Below are 20000 nucleotides of genomic sequence, written 5' to 3'. Positions count from 1 at the left end.
ATATGCTAACTTTTGTCCCTTACTACTCTCTTTACATCATCATTCCACCAATCGCTCCTCTTCCCTCTCGCACCCACTTTCCTGTAACCACAAACTTCTGCTGAACACTATAACACTACATTCTTTAACCGACCCCATACATCTTCAACCCCATTGCCTATACTCTCACTAGCCCATCTGTCCTCCAATAGTTGTTTATATCTTACCCTAACTGCCTCCTCTTTTAGTTTATACACCTTCACCTCTCTCTTACTTGCTGCTTCTATTCTCCTTGTATGCCATCTACCTTTTATTCTCACTGTAGCTACAACTAAAAAATGATCTGATATATCTCTGGTCCCTCTATAAACATGTACATCCTGAAGTCTACTCAACAGTCTTTTATGTACCAATACATAATCCAACAAACTACTGTCATTTCGTCCTACATCATATCTTGTATACTTATTTATCCTCTTTTTCTTAAAATACATATTACTTATAACTAAACCCCTTTCTATACAAAGTTCAAGCAAAGGGCTCCCTTTATCATTTACACCTGGCACCTCAAACTTACCTACCACACCCTCTCTAAATGCTTCTCCTACTTTAGCATTTAGGTCCCCTACCACAATTACTCTCACACTTGGTTCAAAGGTTCTTATACATTCGCTTAACATCTCCTAAAAACTCTCTCTCTCCTCTACACTCCTCTCTTCTCCTGGCGCATAACTGGAGTTACACGCTTATTATGACCCACTTTTCGCAACCAACTCTTATTTTAATCCACATAATCCTTGAATTTACACATTTATATTCCCTCTTCTCCTTCCATAACTGGTCCTTCAACATTATTGCTGCACTTTCCTTACCTCTAACTCTCTCAGCTTCTCCTGACTTAATCCCATTTATTTCTCTCCACTGAAACTCGCCTACCCTCTTCAGCTTTGTTTCGCTTAGGGCCAGGACATCCAACTTCTTTTCATTCATAACATCAGCAATCATCTCTTTCTTATCATCCGCACTACATTCACGCACATTCAAGCATCCCAGTTTTATAAAGTTTTTCCTCTTGCTTTTTTAGTAAATGTTTACAGGAGAATGGGTTACTAGCCCATTGCTCCAGGCATTTTACTCGCCTCATATACACACACACACACACACACACACACACACACACACACACACACACACACACACACACACACACACACACACACACACACACACACACATATATATATATATATATATATATATATATATATATATATATATATATATATATATATATATATATATATATATATATATATATATATATATATATGCAAAACAACCACTGTGAAAGAGTAGTGAAATTCCAAGCGCTTTCGTGACTACTCACATTGTCAAGGAACTATGAGAGTAATACATCAAAGGAAGGCAATAAAAGGGCTTAGACCACACCTCACAGTCAACTCCCACAACAAAGAAACACCTGACGCGAGACAACACCGGACTCATAAGAAAAGAGGAACACTGTAGTAGGTCCAACTAGACAGGTCCTCACGACAACCCACCAACTAATCGTTCCACCCAAGACATAAGGTTTATTATTTGTCCAATGTATTATTAAACTCTAACCAAATTTTATTAATTATAAATCAATCTAATTTATACAAACCTAAGGAAATATTCATATTATTTTCAAAACTGCTTTTTATGAAACAAGATTCAATAATATATATACATACATACATACATATATATATATATATATATATATATATATATATATATATATATATATATATATATATATATATATATATGCAAAACAACCACTCTGAAAGAATAGAAAAATTCCAAGCGCTTTCGTGACTACTCACATTATCAAGGAACTATGAAAGTGAAGCATCCAAGGAAGCTATATAAGGGGTCGGCCAGCACCTCACTATCAGATCCCACAACGGTTAAACACGTGACGCGCGGCGAGCCAACTTGGACAGGTCCTTTGCAAAACTCACCCCCATGCTATTTATTTGTCCAGTGTATTATTAAATTCTACCCAAATTCTATTAATTATAAATGGATCTAATTTATATAAACCAAAGGAAATATTCATATTATTGTCAAAACTGCTTTTTATGAAACAAGATTCAATTATATTCCTGTCGACCATGGACTTGCTTGATACTACTTTCTCAACTTTTTGAAAATCAATTGGATGGTTAAAATCTCTTACATGAATAAATAGAGCATTGGAATCTTGTCCAGTTCTAATGCTATATTTATGTTGTTTTAATCTTAGTTCGAGATTTTTACCAGTTTGACCGTAATAAACTTTATCGCAAATTTTACAAGGAATCTTATAGACACATCCATCAGCATTTTGGGGGGAATTCTTAATCAAAAGTTTTTTTACTGTATCAAGATTTTTGAATACAACTTTAATATTAAAAGTCTTAAGAAGAGAAGGTATATCAACCAAGTTTTCATGGTAAGGGAGAACCAACATATTTTTAGTTGAATAAGGCTGGTTGCCCTTTTTTGGATTATAAAAAGTGTTCCTAGCAACTTTAAAAGATTTATCAATTACATTTCTTGGGTATTTTAAATCATTACCTATTTCATAAATTTTGGATATTTCCTCATCTATGAACTCAGGACTACAAATTCGTAAAGCTCTCAAAAACATTGATGAGAAAACAGACAGTTTGACTCTATCTTGATGCGAGGAATAATAGTGGACATAGGAACAGTTATTTGTAGGTTTTCTATAAATTTTAAATTTGAATTCATTATTACCCTTAATAATTAAAACATCTAGAAAAGGCAATGAGTTATTTTCTTCAAACTCAACAGTAAAGTTTATAGAATGGGCTAAGCTATTTAATTTTCCAAGAAAATGGTGTATATCTACATTTTTGGGCATAAGACACAAAATATCATCAACATATCTGAACCATTTAGCTCTATTAGGGAGGATTGTGTTAAGCAACCTTGTTTCAAAAAATTCCATGTATAGGTTACTAAGAACAGGTGAAAGAGGATTTCCCATTGCCATACCAAACTTCTGAGTGTAAAATTTATCATAAAAAGCAGTTTTGACAATAATATGAATATTTCCTTTGGTTTATATAAATTAGATCCATTTATAATTAATAGAATTTGGGTAGAATTTAATAATACACTGGACAAATAAATAGCATGGGGGTGAGTTTTGCAAAGGACCTGTCCAAGTTGGCTCGCCGCGCGTCACGTGTTTAACCGTTGTGGGATCTGATAGTGAGGTGCTGGCCGACCCCTTATATAGCTTCCTTGGATGCTTCACTTTCATAGTTCCTTGATAATGTGAGTAGTCACGAAAGCGCTTGGAATTTTTCTATTCTTTCAGAGTGGTTGTTTTGCATATTTTGAAATCACCTGTTTACTGTGATCTTGTTGCATATATATATATATATATATATATATATATATATATATATATATATATATATATATATATATATATATATATATATATATATATATATATATATATATATATATATATATATATATATATATATATATATATATATATATATATATATATATAAATATATATATATATATATATATATATATATATATATATATATATATATATATATATATATGGCACCTTTATTCCCTAACTTTAAGGATAAAAGTATTCTTGTTCTTGTTTTGTTGAAAAAATTACGTGTAGTCTTAGTGACCCTCGTGTAGTCGATGGGTTTTAAACTCCAACTAATGACCAAAGGGATAGTAAAACAAAACAGAATTTAAAGGAGCACATAATTTTTAATTCTTGGTTTGGACTCTTTTCCTCAAGCACAGCGTCGACACACTCAGAGTCGACACACTCACTAAGTTTGGTCCCTATCACAGGGCCTAAAAAAAACTCAGTGTATATACACTCGAGATATACACCTTTCAGTGTATATACTCAAGAGATATAAATCTCTCGGTTTATATACACAAGAGATATACATCTTTCAGTGTATATGCACAAGATATATATCTTTCGGTGAATATACACTCTAGTTTGTCAAACCGGTTTGTTAACTCTCATCTGGATGGGGTACTTGACCAGACTAGAATGATATTTCTCTTTTGGTCTCTTAAGAGAGGAAACTTTAGTTACCCATAGTTGCGAAAAAGAAGATATATTGTAAATTGTTCGATGCCTGGTCTCAGACCGGTCCGCGGGGGCGTTGCCCCCAGAAACCCTCTCCAGGCATCTACAGGTAGCCAAGGTATTGTGACGTTCCTTCTTGTCAGGTCTGGGCAGGTACCCCCGCTGATAGCGAGTATGCGAGAGTATTAACCAACACAGTTGAAGGTAGGGAACTGCTGCTGTCCAGCCGTACAGAGGTAGGAGAGACGGATGGTGGTTTGTGTATTTGTGTAGAGCATGGTGACTGTGGTGGTGGTCCGGGTGGTGGTCCAGATGGTTAAGAAAAGCCTCTCCTTATCCTCTTCCGGCTCTTCTGGTTCGGGTTCCAAAGACGGTGAATCACTGGACGAATCCAGCTCCGTTTTGTAGCTGCCATCTGACTTGTCAGCAAAGAATATGTGAGATTCATTCAGCCTGTTGGTTAATAAAATATAGGTTAGGTTAGTTCTTGAATATATATATTATAAATCTGTCACACACACACACACACACACACACACACACACACACACACACACACACACACACACACACACACACACACACACACACACACACACACATATATATATATATATATATTTATATATATATATATATATATATATATATATATATATATATATAGATATATATGTATATTTATGTGTGTGTATGTGTGTGTGTGTGTGTGTGTGTGTGTGTGTGTGTATGTGTGTGTGTGTGTGTACTCACCTATTTGTACTCACCTATTTGTGGCTGCAGGGGTCGAGTCTTAGCTCCTGGCCCCGCCTCTTCACCGGTTGCTACTGGGCCCTCTCTCTTCCCGCTCCATGAGCTTTATCAAACTTCGTCTTAAAACTGTGTATGGTTCCTGCCTCCACTACGTCATTTTCTAGGCTATTCCACTGCCTGACAACTCTATGACTGAAGAAATACTTCCTAATATCTCTCTGACTCATTTGTGTCTTCAACTTCCAATTGTGGCTTCTTGTTTCTGTGTCCCCTCCCTGGAACATCCTGTCTTTGTCCACCTTGTCTATTCCACACAGTATTTTATATGTCGTTATCATGTCTCCCCTGACCCTCCTGTCCTCCAGTGCCGTCAGGCCGATTTCCCTTAATCTTTCTTCATAAGACATTCCCCTTAGCTCTGGAACTAACCTTGTCGCAAACCTTTGTACTTTCTCTAGTTTCTTGACGTGCTTTATCAAGTGTGGGCTCCAAACAGGTGCTGCATACTCCAGTATGGGCCTGACATACACGGTGTACAGTGTCTTGAACGATTCCTTACTAAGGTATCGGAATGCTGTTCTCAGGTTTGCCAGGCGCCCATATGCTGCAGCAGTTATCTGATTGATGTGTGCTTCCGGAGACATGCTCGGTGTTATACTCACTCCAAGATCTTTCTCCTTGAGTGAGGTTTGCAGTCTTTGGCCACCTAGCCTATACTCTGTCTGTGGTCTTCTGTGCCCTTCCCCTATCTTCATGACTTTGCATTTGACAGGATTAAATTCGAGAAGCCATTTGCTGGACCAGGTGTCCAGTCTGTCCAGGTCTCTTTGAAGTCCTGCCTGGTCCTCATCTGATTTAATTCTCCTCATTAACTTCACATCATCTGCAAAGAGGGACACTTCTGAGTCTAACCCTTCCATCATGTCGTTCACATATACCAAAAATAGCACTGGTCCTAGGACCGACCCCTGTGGGACCCCGCTCGTCACAGGTGCCCACTGTGATACATCATTAATTACCATGACTCGTTGTTGCCTCCCTGTCAGGTATTCTCTGATCCATTGCAGTGCCCTTCCTGTTATATGCGCCTGATGCTCTAGCTTCTGCACTAATCTCTTGTGAGGAACTGTGTCAAAGGCCTTCTTGCAGTCCAAGAAGATGCAATCAACCCACCCCTCTCTCTCGTGTCTTACTTCTGTTATTTTATCATAAAACTCCAGAAGGTTTGTGACACAGGATTTGCCTTCCATGAATCCGTGCTGGTTGGCATTTATACTCTTGTTCCGTTCCAAGTGCTCCACCACTCTCCTGATAATCTTCTCCATAACTTTGCATACTATACACGTCAATGACACAGGTCTATAGTTTAGTGCCTCTTTTCTGTCTCCTTTTTTAAAAATGGGAACTACATTTGCTGTCTTCCATACCTCAGGTAATTGCCCAGTTTCCAGGGACGTGTTGAAGATTGTGGTAAGTGGCACACACAACATATCTGCTCCCTCTCTAAGGACCCATGGGGAGATGTTGTCCGGTCCCATTATTATTATTATTATAATCAAGGGGGAAGCGCTAAACCCGGAGGATTATACAGCGCCTGGGGGGGATGTGGAAGGCATTCAGGCTTAATTCAGGGAACTGGAGCACAGATCCAATTCCCTAAATCAAGAACCCCTCACCAACATCAAGGAACCTTCCTTGAGGGGTCCGGTCCCATTGCCTTTGTGGTATCGATGTCCCTTAGCAGTTTCTTCACCTCCTCCTCATCTGTATGTATGTCGTCCAACACTTGTTGGTGTATTCCTTGCTGGTGTCCCCATCTGGTCTGTCCCCCAGAGTCCTTCCTGTCTCTACTGTAAATACTTCCTTAAATCTCGTGTTGAGCTCCTCACATACCTCTTGATCGTTTCTTGTGAGTTCTCCACCTTCTTTCCTCAGCCTTATCACCTGGTCCTTGACTGTTGTCTTCCTCCTAATGTGGCTATACAGCAGTTTCGGGTCAGATTTGACTTTCGATGCTATGTCGTTTTCATACTGTCGCTGGGCCTCCCTCCTTATCTGTGCATACTCGTTTCTGGCTCTTCTACTAATCTCCTTGTTTTCCTGGGTTCTATGCCTCCTGTACCTTTTCCATTCTCTGTTGCACTTAGTTTTTGCCTCCCTACACCTTCGGGTAAACCAAGGACTCGTTTTGGTCTTCCTATTATTTCTGTTTCCCTTGGGAACAAACCTTTCCTCTGCCTCCTTGCACTTTGTTGCCACATATTCCATCATCTCGTTTACTGACTTTCCTACCATTTCTCTGTCCCACTGAACCTCCTGCAGGAAGTTTCTTATACCTGTGTAGTCCCCCCTATTATAGTTTGGCCCGTCCCCTTCAGTTCCTGTTATCTTCTCCACTTGTAACTCTACTATATAATCAAAACTCAGAACCACGTGATCGCTAGCTCCAAGGGGCCTCTCGTAAGTGATGTCCTCAATGTCTGAACTGCTCAGGGTGAACACAAGATCCAGTCTTGCTGACTCATCCTCCCCTCTCTCTCTGGTTGTGTCCCTGACATGTTGATGCATGAGGTTTTCAAGTACCACATTCATCATCTTGGCTCTCCATGTTTCGGGACCCCCATGTGGCTCCAGGTTTTCCCAGTCGATCTCCCTGTGGTTGAAATCGCCCATTACCAGTAACTTTGCTCTGCTCGAGTGAGCTCTTCTTGCCACCTCAGCCAGTGTGTCCACCATCGCCCTGTTGTTTTCTTCGTACTCCTCTCTTGGCCTCCTGCAGTTCTGTGGTGGGTTATACATCACTCCAATGACTACTTTATGTTCTCCGGACTGAATTGTACCTACAATGTAGTCTCTTTCTCCAATCATGTCCATGCCTTCCATTTCCTCAAATCCCCATCGGTGTTTTATGAGCAGTGCAACCCCTCCTCCCCCTCTACTCCTTCTATCTTTCCTCAGGATCTGATATCCCGTTGGGAAGATTGTGTCTGTTATTGTCTCAGCGAGTTTTGTTTCTGTGACTGCTATGATGTCTGGGGATTTTTCACTGATTCTTTCGTTCCACTCCTCATGTTTATTCGTTATTCCATCCGCGTTTGTGTACCAAACTTTCAGTTTCTTTTCTATCATTGTGGTCATGCAAGAATATTGGGGTTGGGGGAGCAAGAGCCTTGGTGGGGGCCTATATGGGGCTGTGGTGTAGGTGGGGTTTGTGATGATGGGGGTGGGGTCAGAATGCCCATAAGGGACAGCTGTTGGGGTGAGGTTTGTGATATGGGGGTTGGTGGCAGAGGGAACAGTGAGTGGGTTGTAGTATAGGTTGCACAGTTGTGTTGGGAATGTAGCGGTTGGAGTCTTTTGGTGGGAGATTCTGTGGGGTGTGTTTGCCCTTCCTTCTGTGTCTGGGCCCTGCTCATCTTTGTCATTGCCTCTTGTTCCTCCTTGCGTCTCTGTACCCTCTCTTTCAGTGTAGTCCTTTCTTCTTGTGTTCTGTCGCGGTCGAGGTATACTCTCTGGTACCCCTGTTTGTCCCTCAGTATTGCTTTCTCTTGCAGAATCCTGGTTCGAACTGATTCTTCCTTGAAAATTACTTTGACAGGCCGTATCCTTCCACTCGCAAACCACCCAATTCTCTGAAAATTTGTCACCTGGGTCATATTGCCCTCACCTATTGTTTTCATGATGCCTTCAATCATTTTTTTCTCCTCATGTTTTATTTCTTCGAAGTTGTCCCCCTTGGCTTCTTGGAGCCCGTACACAAAAACTGACCTCGCCCTTTCCTCCTCCCACTGAATCTCCATCTGCTTCCTCTGAGGCATTTTATTTCCTTCCATTGACATGTTCTTGCCTTCAGTCCCTGTCATATCTGAAACTTCTATTCTCAATGAACTGTCTTTCATGACCAGCTGTCCCTTGCTACTGCAGTTGGCTGTTAGAATCTCTGCATATAGCATACCTTCATTGTCTTCGGACCTGTCATTTGATCTTAGTGTGCTCCTCGTCTTTTCCCTGGCCCCACGTGGGTCTGATAGGGCCTTCACGTACGGCATGTCTCCTTTGTTGCTTACCGTCCCCTTGTCTGCGCCTGACATTGAATTTCCTGATGTCACATCTGAATTGTCATTTGTCTCTCTAATCTGTTTCAGGCTTTGCAGTTTCTCTTCTAAGCACTGTATCCTAGCTTCTGCTACTAAGACCTGTACTTCCCACTTCCTGCACTCTTCAGCTATCCGCTCCTCCATTTTCTTACCAAGCTCTACTATCTTCCTTCCCCACTCTTCCTCCCTTTTTTGGAGCTCTAACTCCCAATCTTTCCTCCCTGGTTCGTCCACCAGATCTCTGGTTTTCCGTCCTCTAGGGCCACCCATTTTTTTTTTTTTACCACAGACAGAAGGCTAGAGGAGGGAGAGGGTGAGAGGGGGAGAGAGAAAGGGTAGAAAGAGGGAGAGAGAGGAGATAGTATGGGTGTATGTGTGTGTGTGTGTGTGTGTGTGTATACTCACCTAATTGTACTCACCTAATTGTGGTTGCAGGGGTCGAGACTCAGCTCCTGGCCCCGCCTCTTCACTGATCGCTACTGGATCCTCTCTCTCTCTGCTTCCTTCCTGAGCTTTGTCATACCTCTTCTTAAAACTATGTATGGTTCCTGCCTCCACTACTTCATTTGCTAGGCTATTCCACTTGCTGACAACTCTATGACTGAAGAAATACTTCCTAACGTCCCTGTGACTCGTCTGAGTCTTCAGCTTCCAGTTGTGACCCGTTGTCCCTGTGTCCCCTCTCTGGAACATCCTATCTCTGTCCACCTTGTCTATTCCCTGCAGTATCTTGTATGTCGTTATCATGTCTCCCCTGACCCTTCTGTCCTCCAGTGTCGTCAGTCCGATTTCCCTTAACCATTCCTCGTACGACATTCCCTTGAGCTCTGGGACTAGCCTTGTTGCAAACCTTTGTACTTTCTCTAACTTCTTGACGTGCTTGACCAGGTGTGGGTTCCAGACTGGTGATGCATACTCCAGTATGGGCCTAACATACACAGTGTACAGTGTCTTGAACGATTCCTTATTAAGATATCGGAACGCTATTCTCAGGTTTGCCAGGCGCCCGTATGCTGCAGCGGTTATTTGGTTGATGTGTGCCTCCGGTGATGTGCTCGGTGTTATGGTCACCCCAAGGTCTTTCTCCCTGAGTGAGGTCTGTAGTCTTTGTCCACCTAGCCTATACTCTGTCTGCGGTCTTCTTTGCCCCTCCCCAATCTTCATGACTTTGCATTTGGCTGGATTGAATTCGAGAAGCCAGTTGCTGGACCACATGTCCAGCCTGTCCAGGTCTCTTTGCAGTCCTGCCTCATCCTCGTCCGATTTAATTCTTCTCATCAACTTCACGTCATCTGCGAACAGGGACACTTCAGAGTCTATTCCTTCCATCATGTCGTTCACATATATCAAAAATAGCACTGGTCCTAGAACTGACCCCTGTGGGACCCCCCTCGTAACAGGCGCCCACTGTGATACCTCTTCACGTACCATGACTCGTTGCTGCCTCCCTGTCAGGTATTCCCTTATCCATTGCAGTGCCCTCCCTTTTACGTGCGCCTGATCCTCCAGCTTCTGCACTAATCTCTTTTGGGGAACTGTGTCAAAGGCCTTCCTGCAGTCTAGGAAAACGCAATCTACCCACCCCTCTCTCTCGTGTCTTACTTCTCTTACCTTGTCATAAAACTCCAGGAGGTTTGTGATACAAGATTTGCCTTCCATGAACCCATGCTGGTTTTCATTTATAATCTTGTTCCTTTCCAGGTGTTCGACCACTCTCCTCCTGATAATCTTCTCCATGACTTGCACACAATACATGTCAGAGACACAGGTCTGTAGTTTAGTGCCTCGTTTCTGTTTCCTTTCTTAAATATGGGGACTACATTAGCTGTCTTCCATTTCTCAGGAAGTTGCCCAGTTTCAAGGGATGTGTTGAAGATTGTGGTTAGAGGCACGCACAGCATCTCTGCTCCTTCTCTAAGGACCCATGGGGAGATGTTGTCCGGTCCCATCGCCTTTGAGGTGTCAAGGTCACTTAAGAGCTTCTTCACCTCCTCCTCAGTTGTTCGTATGTCATCCAACACTTGTTGGTATATTCCCTCTTGATGTTCCCTTCTGTGCTGTCTTCCCACAGCCCTTCCTGTCTCTACTGTAAAAACTTCCTTAAATCTCCTGTTCAGCTCCTCACATACCTCCTGATCATTTCTAGTGAGTTCTCCACCTTCTGTCCTTAATCTGATCACCTGGTCTTTGACTGTTGTCTTCCTCCTGATGTGGCTATACAACAGTTTCGGGTCAGTCTTGATTCTCGATGCTATGTCATTTTCATACTGTCGCTGGGCCTCCCTCCTTACCTGTGCGTACTCATTCCTGGCTCTGCGACTGATCTCCCTATTTTCTTGTGTTCTCTGCCTTCTGTACTTCTTCCAGTCTCTATTGCACTTTGTTTTTGCCTCCTTACACCGTCGGGTAAACCAGGGGCTCGTTCTGGTCTTTCCGTTGTTACTGTTGCCCTTGGGAATAAACCTTTCCACTGCCTCCTTGCATTTTGTTGTTACATATTCCATCATTTCATTTATTGGCTTTCCTGCCAGTTCTCTGTCCCACTGGACCTCCCGCAGGAAGTTCTTCAACCCTATGTAGTCCCCTCTTTTATAGTCAGGCTTTTCCCATTCAACTCCTGTTATTCTCTCCACTTGCAGCTCTACTATGTATTCAAAGCACAGAACCACGTGGTCGCTAGCTCCTAGGGGACTCTCATACTTGATGTCATCAATATCTGAGCTGCCCAGGGTGAACACAAGGTCCAATCTTGCTGGTTCATCCTCCCCTCTCACTCTGGTAGTGTCCTTAACATGTTGGTGCATGAGGTTTTCCAGCACCACGTCCAACATCCTGGCTCTCCATGTTTCGGGACCCCCATGTGGCTCCAGGTTTTCCCAGTCAATCTCCCTGTGGTTGAAATCCCCCATAACCAGCAACTTTGCTCTGCTGGAGTTAGCTCTTCTTGCCGCCTCAGCAAGTGTGTCCACCATTGCTCTGTTGCTCTCTTCATATTCCTCTCTTGGCCTCCTGCAGTTCTGTGGTGGATTATACATCACTGCAATGACCACTTTGTGTTCCCCAGACTGAAGTGTACCTGCTATGTAGTCTCTTTCTCCCGTCTCATCTATTCCTTCCATTTTCTCGAATTTCCATCTGTTTTTTACGAGCAGAGCAACCCCACCTCCCCCCCTGCCCCTTCTATCTTTCCTCATGATCTGGTATCCTGGTGGGAAGATTGCATCTGTTATTGTCTCCATGAGTTTTGTTTCTGTAACTGCTATGATGTCTGGGGACTTCTCATTGATTCTTTCTTGCCATTCCTCATGTTTATTTGTTAATCCATCTGCATTTGTGTACCAAACCTTCAACTTCTGTTCTAATACTGTAACTGTGGTGCGGGGGGTGGAAACAGAGGGATCGGTGTGTGATGGTTGGTTTGGATTGTTCAGTTGCCTTGGGGGTGTCGTGGCTTGAGTCCTTCTGCAGGTGTTTCTGGGGGGTGCGCTTGTCCTTCCATTTGATCCTGGATTATTCTGCTCTCCTTTTTCATTTCCTCCCATTTCTCCTTTCGTTTTTGAACTCTCTCTTTCATTGTCTTCCTTTCGTCCTGTGTTCTGTCTCGATCGAGGTACACACTCCGGAACTCCTGCTTGCCTCTCAGCTGTGCTTTCTCCTGCAGGATCATGGTTCGGGTTGATTCTGCCTTGAAAATTACTTTGAGAGGCCGATTCCTTTTCTTTGTGAACCACCCAATTCTCCGAAAATTTGCCACCTGGGTCATGTCCCCCTCGCCTATCACCTTCATGATATCTTCAATCGCTTTTTTCTCCTCCTGCTTTCTTTCATCATAAGTTTCCCCTTTAGCTTCGTCTAGCCCATAGACAAACACGGATCTTTCCCTTTCCACCTCCCACTGTGACTCCCATTGCATCCTCTGATGTGTTTTAGTTCCTTCCCGTGGAGTGTTCCTTCCTTCAGTCCCTTCCCTAGTTATTGCCCCTATGCTTCTTGGTTTATCCTTCCTGCTCACCTGCTCCTGGCCCCCACAGGTATCTGGTAAGGTCCTTGCACATGTCCTAGTTCCTTCAATGTCTTCCAACCTCTCATTCTGTCCTAGTGTGCTCCCTGTCTTTGTTTTGGCTCCATGTGGGTTTGACAGGACCTCTGCATACAGTTTAGTTTCCATGCACGTTAAGAGACCATACAATAAGTGTCAGGGGCCCGAGACTGTTCAACTGCCTCCCAGCACAAATAAGGGGGATTACCAACAGACCCCTGGCAGTCTTCAAGCTGGCACTGGACAAGCACCTAAAGTCAGTTCCTGATCAGCCGGGCTGTGGCTCGTACGTTGGTTTGCATGCAGCCAGCAGCAACAGCCTGGTTGATCAGGCTCTGATCCACCAGGAGGCCTGGTCACAGACCGGGCCGCGGGGGCGTTGACCCCCGGAACTCTCTCCAGGTAAACTCCAGGTAAACTCCAGACCTGTTGTCTGTGTTTGATGTAGCCATTGCCGATGCTACTTCTGTAATATCTTTGTCTCTGTGCTGTTTCAGATGTCTCAGCTCCTCTTCTAATCTCTCTATCTTGATTTCTGCTGCTGTGGCCTGTTGCTTCCACCTTCTGCATTCTGCTGCTAACCTCTCTTCCATCTTCCTTTCCAGCTCATCTAGTCTCCTTCCCCAGTCTTCCTCCCTTTTTTTGAGCTCTACCTCCCATTCCTCCCTCCCAGATTCGTCCTTGGAGCCCCTTGTCCTCATCCTGGTTAGGGGGAGGGGAATAGATGGTTAGGAGAGGGGATGGATGGTTGTGGGGGAGGGGGAGGATGGTTATTGGAGGGGTAGAGATAGTTGGGGGAGGGGGTTAGATGGTTTGGGGGAGAGAGGGGATGGATGACCTTGCATACTATACACGTTAGTGATACAGGTCTGTAGTTTAGTGCCTCATGTCTGTCTCCCTTTTTAAAAATTGGGACTACATTTGCCATTTTCCATACCTCAGGGAGTTGCCCAGTTTCAAATGATGTGTTGAAGATCTTTGTTAATGGCTCACACAATATCTCTGCTCCCTCTTTAAGGACCCATGGAGAGATGTTGTCTGGTCCCACCGCCTTTGAGGTGTCAAGTTCGCATAGCAGCTTCTTCACCTCCTCCTTGGTTATATGTACCTCATCTAGCACTTGCTGGTGTGCCCCCCTGTTCTGATTTCTTGGAGTCCTACTGGTTTCCACTGTAAATACCTCTTTAAATCTTGTGTTGAGCTCCTGACATACCTCTCGGTCGTTTCTTGTGAATTCCCCATCACCCTTCCTCACTCTGATTACCTGGTCCTTGACTGTTGTTTTCCTCCTGATGTGGCTGTACAACAGCTTCGGGTCAGTCTTTACTTTTGATGCTATGTCATTTTCATATTGTCTCTGAGCCTCCCTTCTTATCTGTGCATATTCGTTTCTGGCTCTTCGGCTGATTTCTTTATTTTCCTGAGTTCTCTGTCTTCTGTACCTTTTCCATTCTCTAGTACACCTAGTTTTTGCCTCCCTACACCTTTGGGTGAACCAAAGACTCGTTCTGTTCTTCCCATTATTTCTGTTTCCCTTGGGAACAAACCTCTCCTCTGCCTCCTTGCATTTTGTTGCTACATAGTCCATCATTTCTTGTACTGGTTTTCCTGTCAGTTCCCTCTCCCACTGAATGTCTTGAAGGAAGTTCCTCATGCCTGAGTAGTTCCCCCTTTTGTAGTTTGGTTTTTCCCAGCCTATTCCTGCTACTCTCTCCACTTGGAGCTCAACTATGTAGTCGAAGCACAGAACCACATGATCACTAGCTCCCAGGGGCCTCTCATACATGATACCCTCGATGTCCGAACTACTCATGGTGAATACAAGGTCCAACCTTGCTGGTTCATCCTCTCCTCTCTCTCTGGTAGTGTCTCTAACATGTTGATGCATGAGGTTCTCCAGTACCACATCCATCATCTTGGCTCTCCATGTTTCGGGACCCCCATGGGGCTCCAGGTTTTCCCAGTCAATCTCCTTGTGATTGAAATCACCCATAACTAGTAACTTTGCTCCCCCCATGTGTGCTCTCCTGGCCACCTCGGCTAGTGTGTCGATCATTGCTCTGTTGCTCTCATCGTATTCTTCTCTTGGCCTCCTGCAGTTCTGTGGTGGGTTGTACATTACTGCAATTATCACCTTATGTCCCTCAGACTGGATTGTTCCTACTAAGTAGTCCCTTTCGCCCATGCCATCCATTCCTTCCACTTTCTCAAAACCCCACTGGTTTTTAATGAGCAGTGCAACTCCTCCTCCCCCTCTCCTCCCTCTGTCTTTCCTGAGGATTTGATATCCGGATGGAAAGATTGAATCTGTTATTATTCTGGTGAGTTTTGTTTCTGTGAGTGCTATTATGTCTGGGGATGTCTCTTTGATTCTTTCGTGCCACTCCTCATACTTGTTTGTTATTCCATCTGCATTTGTATACCACACCTTCAACTTCTTTTCTAAGACTGTGGTTTGGGAGGTATATTGGGGTTGTGGAAATGGGAGACCTGGTAAGGAACTATGGGTTGTTGCTGTGGGGGTGGAGTTTGTAATGAAGTGGGTGGGGGCATTGGATGTGGCATGGGTGTTTTGATTTAGAGTGTTTGGTTGCACTGGGGTTGACCTGGTTGGGAGGCTTCTATAGGAAGTTGTGAGGGAGGCTGTATTTGATCTTCTTCCTGGGTCTGGGATCTCCTGTCTGTCTTCTCCATCCCCTCTCTTTCCTCCTTTCGCCTTTGTACCATCTCTCTCAGTTTCTTCCTTTCTTCTTGTGTTCTGTCGCAGTCGAGATACACCTTCTTGTATGCCGTCATGTCCCTTAATCGTGCTTTCTCCTGCAGGATCCTGGTCCGAGTCGCTTCTGCCTTGAAGGTCACTCTCACTGGCCGGGTTCTTTTTTTTACAAACCCCCCTATTCTCCGAAAATTTTCCAGCTGGGTCATATCGTCTTCTCCTATTGCTTTCATGATGCTTTCAATTGCTTTTTTTTCCCCTTGTTTTCTTGCTTCATATGTTTCCCCTTCGACTTCCTGGAGCCCATACACAAAGACTGACCTCACCCTTTCGTTCTCCCACTGCATATCCCTGTGTATCCCCTCATTTAATTTGGTTTCCTCCACTGCAGCTTTCCTTTCATCAGTTTCACTGACTAATGTACTTGGGCTCAGTGGCCTGTCATTTTCCCTTCTCGGCTTTCCTTGGGCTCTGTTGTTGTCTGTTAGGGCCTCTACATAAAGCTTAGCTCTTTCATTTGCTACAGTCTCCTCTGATAGAGCATCTCCATGCAGTTGTGCCCCTTCTTTCCCTACAGTCCCCTTATTTGTGGCTGAGGTAGCAGTCTCTGTTGTCAATCCCAAAATGTTCTTTAGTTCTTTAGGCTGTTTCAGATTTTTCAATTCCTCTTCTAAACTCTGTATCCTAGCTTCTGCTGCTTTGACATGCACCTCCCACTTCCTGCTTTCCATATCTATCCTCTCTTCCATTCTCATGCTAAGTTCTTCTAGTTTCTTTTCCCATTCATGATCCCTTTTTATGAGCTCTGCTGCCCAATCTTCCTTTGCATTTTCCTCCTCCTGTCCCTTGGTTTTTCTTGTTGCTCTCTGGCAACCCATTTGTAATTAGAATTGCAAATCAGTAAACAAACTCTTAAAAAAATTTAGTAAATGTTAACTTTTTTTATTACTCGAAGCCATAATCTGCCAGTCGAGAAATGACACCAGAATGTGATTTAACTCCCTTCTAAGCTTTAAGAAATGGGAGGTATCCTGGGATTACGTTTAATCCCAGGGTACCTCCCATTCCCCAGGTGCAGTTACCCTTGCGGTTTGGGACTTTCTCATAATTACACTGCAATAACAACTCGACCACTACGATAGTCGGACACATCACCAGTTGAGAAAAATACATTAGCCAGTATTAATACATACCCTTCGCCACGCTGAGAAACATCTTGGAAGATGTCCAATGATTTCCTTCGTCTCCCCTGGCAGACTGCCTTGGCCTTGACGCCTGAAAGGCAGGAGAAGAACACTGTGGAGGTGACCATCACTACGTCAGTGTAGGTGGTCGTCGAGTACCCTCCTAGGAAGCGATTTTGATCACTGAGCTTTGATGGGAACTCGATGTCTGTCTTGCCTGCTGCAACCACCTCAGGCTTGGCCTGCTGCTCCTGCTGCGCACTCTCAGTAGACTGGGACTGCTCCTCCTGTTGCACGCCATCAGAAAGCTTAGGCTGCTCCTCCTGTGCAGATGCCGCCGTCAGGCACAAGAGCAACATCACCGCGCCTCTCATCTCTAGGTTCTGCAATAAGTTGTGAAACATAATACTCAGAGGAAAACTACTCACAGAACGGAGAGGGGTTCAAATCCACCTTACGACAGACCTGAAGTCACAAACACTGGCCTGCTAGCCTCAGGACCAGCTCGCCATGGATGCGAATCCCATTTCCTTCAGTTAGTTGTTTACAATTATATCATTGCGATTTGGCAAAAGTATCTCACAACTTACAAATCAGCTACAGATGTCAGTTAGCAAGGTTTATACACAGCACACTTGTTGCAAGTGCAGGGTTCGATACGGCGGAAGCTTTCATTTACCCAATAATCTTCACAGCAAGACGAAGCAGTATGTGTACAATGTTCAAAGCGTTCACCTTGAATCTTATGTTCCACGTCTCTGACCACTGCGGCAGCCTGTTCCAGATCCCTCCAGTGGGGTTACTGCGCAAAACTTTTTCCCCCCAATCTATTTCATGTCGGTCTTCACACGAGACATAATTGAAATGAAAGTTATAATTTTAAAAGGACTGGGGAAAACAAATTATACATCATTGTCACACGAGATGTGGTAATTAAACGAGCAGACCAGTTAAGAGAGAAACATGTCCCCGCTTTACAATGATCTGCTCTCAAGGTTGTTAAAGAATTGAAAATGGAACGTAGCGAACAGCTGACTAATCTATGAAATACATCATTTCACTCAGATATTTTAGCTGATAGGTAAACAATAGGTAAAGCTATTCCTATCAAACGGGTCCCTACCAGCGAATTTTTATCCAGGGAGCCTAACCTCAACAGTGGATAAAATATTAGAATCAGTAAGAGTGGATGTAATTAGCAGGCAGCTTGATGCGCATAATGTGATTAATGCGCCTCAGCGTGGTTTCCAATGAGCTGTTCCTACTTAATAGAGTTACTGACTTTCTTTCGTAAGGCATCTGAGGCGGTGGTGACGATGAGAAATGTACGACCCCTGGGGGCCTATACTTGAGACACATCTCTTTATTTGAGAAATGCCTTACTTAAATATGAACTTTTTCATGTATGAAGCCTTCGTATCAGATGTGTTTTATTAGAAAATAAATTATTATTATTATTATTATTATTAATTCTTTTAGCACACCGGTCGTCTCCCACCAAGGCGGGGTGACCCGACGAAGAAGAAACGTTCATTACCTCTTTCTTTGTTTCACATTCAATAATTTATACAGGAGAAAGGGTTAATAGCCCCTTCTTCCCATTATCATGATTATTTTAATTAATACACTCATGCGTCGCTTAACGACGGAGATACATTCTGAGAACTGCATTGTTAGGGGATTTCATTGTTGCGCGAACGTCATCGAGCGTACTAACACAAACCTAGATTGTGTAGCCTACTATACACCTAGGCTATATGATACAGCCTATTGCTACTAGGCTATAAATCTATACACCTTGTTACTCTAATGAATACTACTGTAGGCAATTGTAACACTACGGTAGGTAAACCATTCCACGGATGGGGTTAGAACCCGCGATCAGAGAGTCACAATACCCCAGATCGTCACGTTAGCCACTGGACTAGCTAGCTGGCCCAGTGGCCAGCGGGTTCTAACCCCACCCATGGTATGGTTTGCTTGTAATCGTGTCATTACGACCTCGGGAGTCATGACTACGGTATTTGTGTATCTTAACAGAGAAAATGTGCAATATATATATATATATATATATATATATATATATATATATATATATATATATATATATATATATATATATATATATATATATATATATATATATATATATATATATATATATATATCTTCACCACATCTTTTTCAGCTCCATTCTAATCTTATGGGACCACTGTCGTACATACGGTCAGTTATACATGCGGTCTGTCGTACATGCAGTCCGTCGTTGACCGAAACGTCGTTATGCGACGCACGCCTATTTGAGAGATAGAGAGATGTTTATTTATATGAGAGGCTGTTCCTTATAGATCACAAATGCCATTTTCAATGGAGTAAAAGACCCATTGAAGTTTTCTTACGGCAATAATTGTATATAGAAAGCTTCTTCATGCTAGTCTTGACGTTGCTCTGAACAGACCAATTCGTAGTCCCACTAGGACTTCTCTCAACCATTTTTTCCTCCATCCAGTCACCCTTTCCCCCTTGTGACCACTAATACAGGGTGCTTCAGAAAGATCATTTGAAATTGGGTCCACTTTTTGAAACACCCTGTATATATGTTTATTTTAATTTTGTTAAGGCAAGGTAAACGGAAACCAAGCCTGTGCACATACTATGCACTTGGTATCTGCTGGCATGGGAAATCTGGAAAAACAGACGGGACGTGCAACTATGACCACCCTAGAAAATGCCATGCCCATATGACAACAGGAAAATGCAAACTCCCTTCCTGTAAGCTTTTTCACCCTGAAATGTGTACCTCTTCAGTACAGGAAAGACTGTGCTATAACTTAAATTGCCAGGCATACCATCTAAAGGGGACAAAAAGATACAAAACATCCAGGCCATGGGAAAACCTGGGTAGCCACAGCCACTCAAGAGGGAGAGGTTTTTTAGTGCCAGGAAGGAAAAAAAAACTGGCAGGAAATGGCAGAAATCGTACACCAAATCCAGTCATTCCTCGAGTGGAACCACAGTCGATGGCCTCCACTCCAAACCAACAGATACAGATATTAATGCCGGAAAAAAATCCCCTCCCAGTACC

The 20000-nt window shown here is 43.3% G+C and overlaps 1 protein-coding gene across 1 annotated transcript in view; it reads right to left on the bottom strand.

Annotated features, from left to right (window-relative positions):
- Positions 1-3788: 3788 nt before the first annotated feature.
- LOC128690032 (uncharacterized) overlaps positions 3789-20000 on the bottom strand; it is a 27174-nt gene continuing 10962 nt past the window's right edge. The window contains exons 4-5 of the mRNA XM_070088703.1: positions 16925-17298; positions 3789-4579 (exon numbers count right to left, since the gene is read on the bottom strand). Of these exons, the coding sequence (XP_069944804.1) occupies positions 4312-4579; positions 16925-17298 (642 nt within the window). The 3' untranslated portion in view covers positions 3789-4311. The remainder of the gene's footprint in view (positions 4580-16924; positions 17299-20000) is intronic.

Source organism: Cherax quadricarinatus, chromosome 25 (genome assembly GCF_038502225.1).
Source record: "Cherax quadricarinatus isolate ZL_2023a chromosome 25, ASM3850222v1, whole genome shotgun sequence".
Lineage (NCBI taxonomy): Eukaryota > Metazoa > Arthropoda > Malacostraca > Decapoda > Parastacidae > Cherax > Cherax quadricarinatus.
The sequence above is the reverse complement of the archived record's forward strand: the minus strand, read 5'-3'. Positions and strand labels throughout refer to the sequence as shown.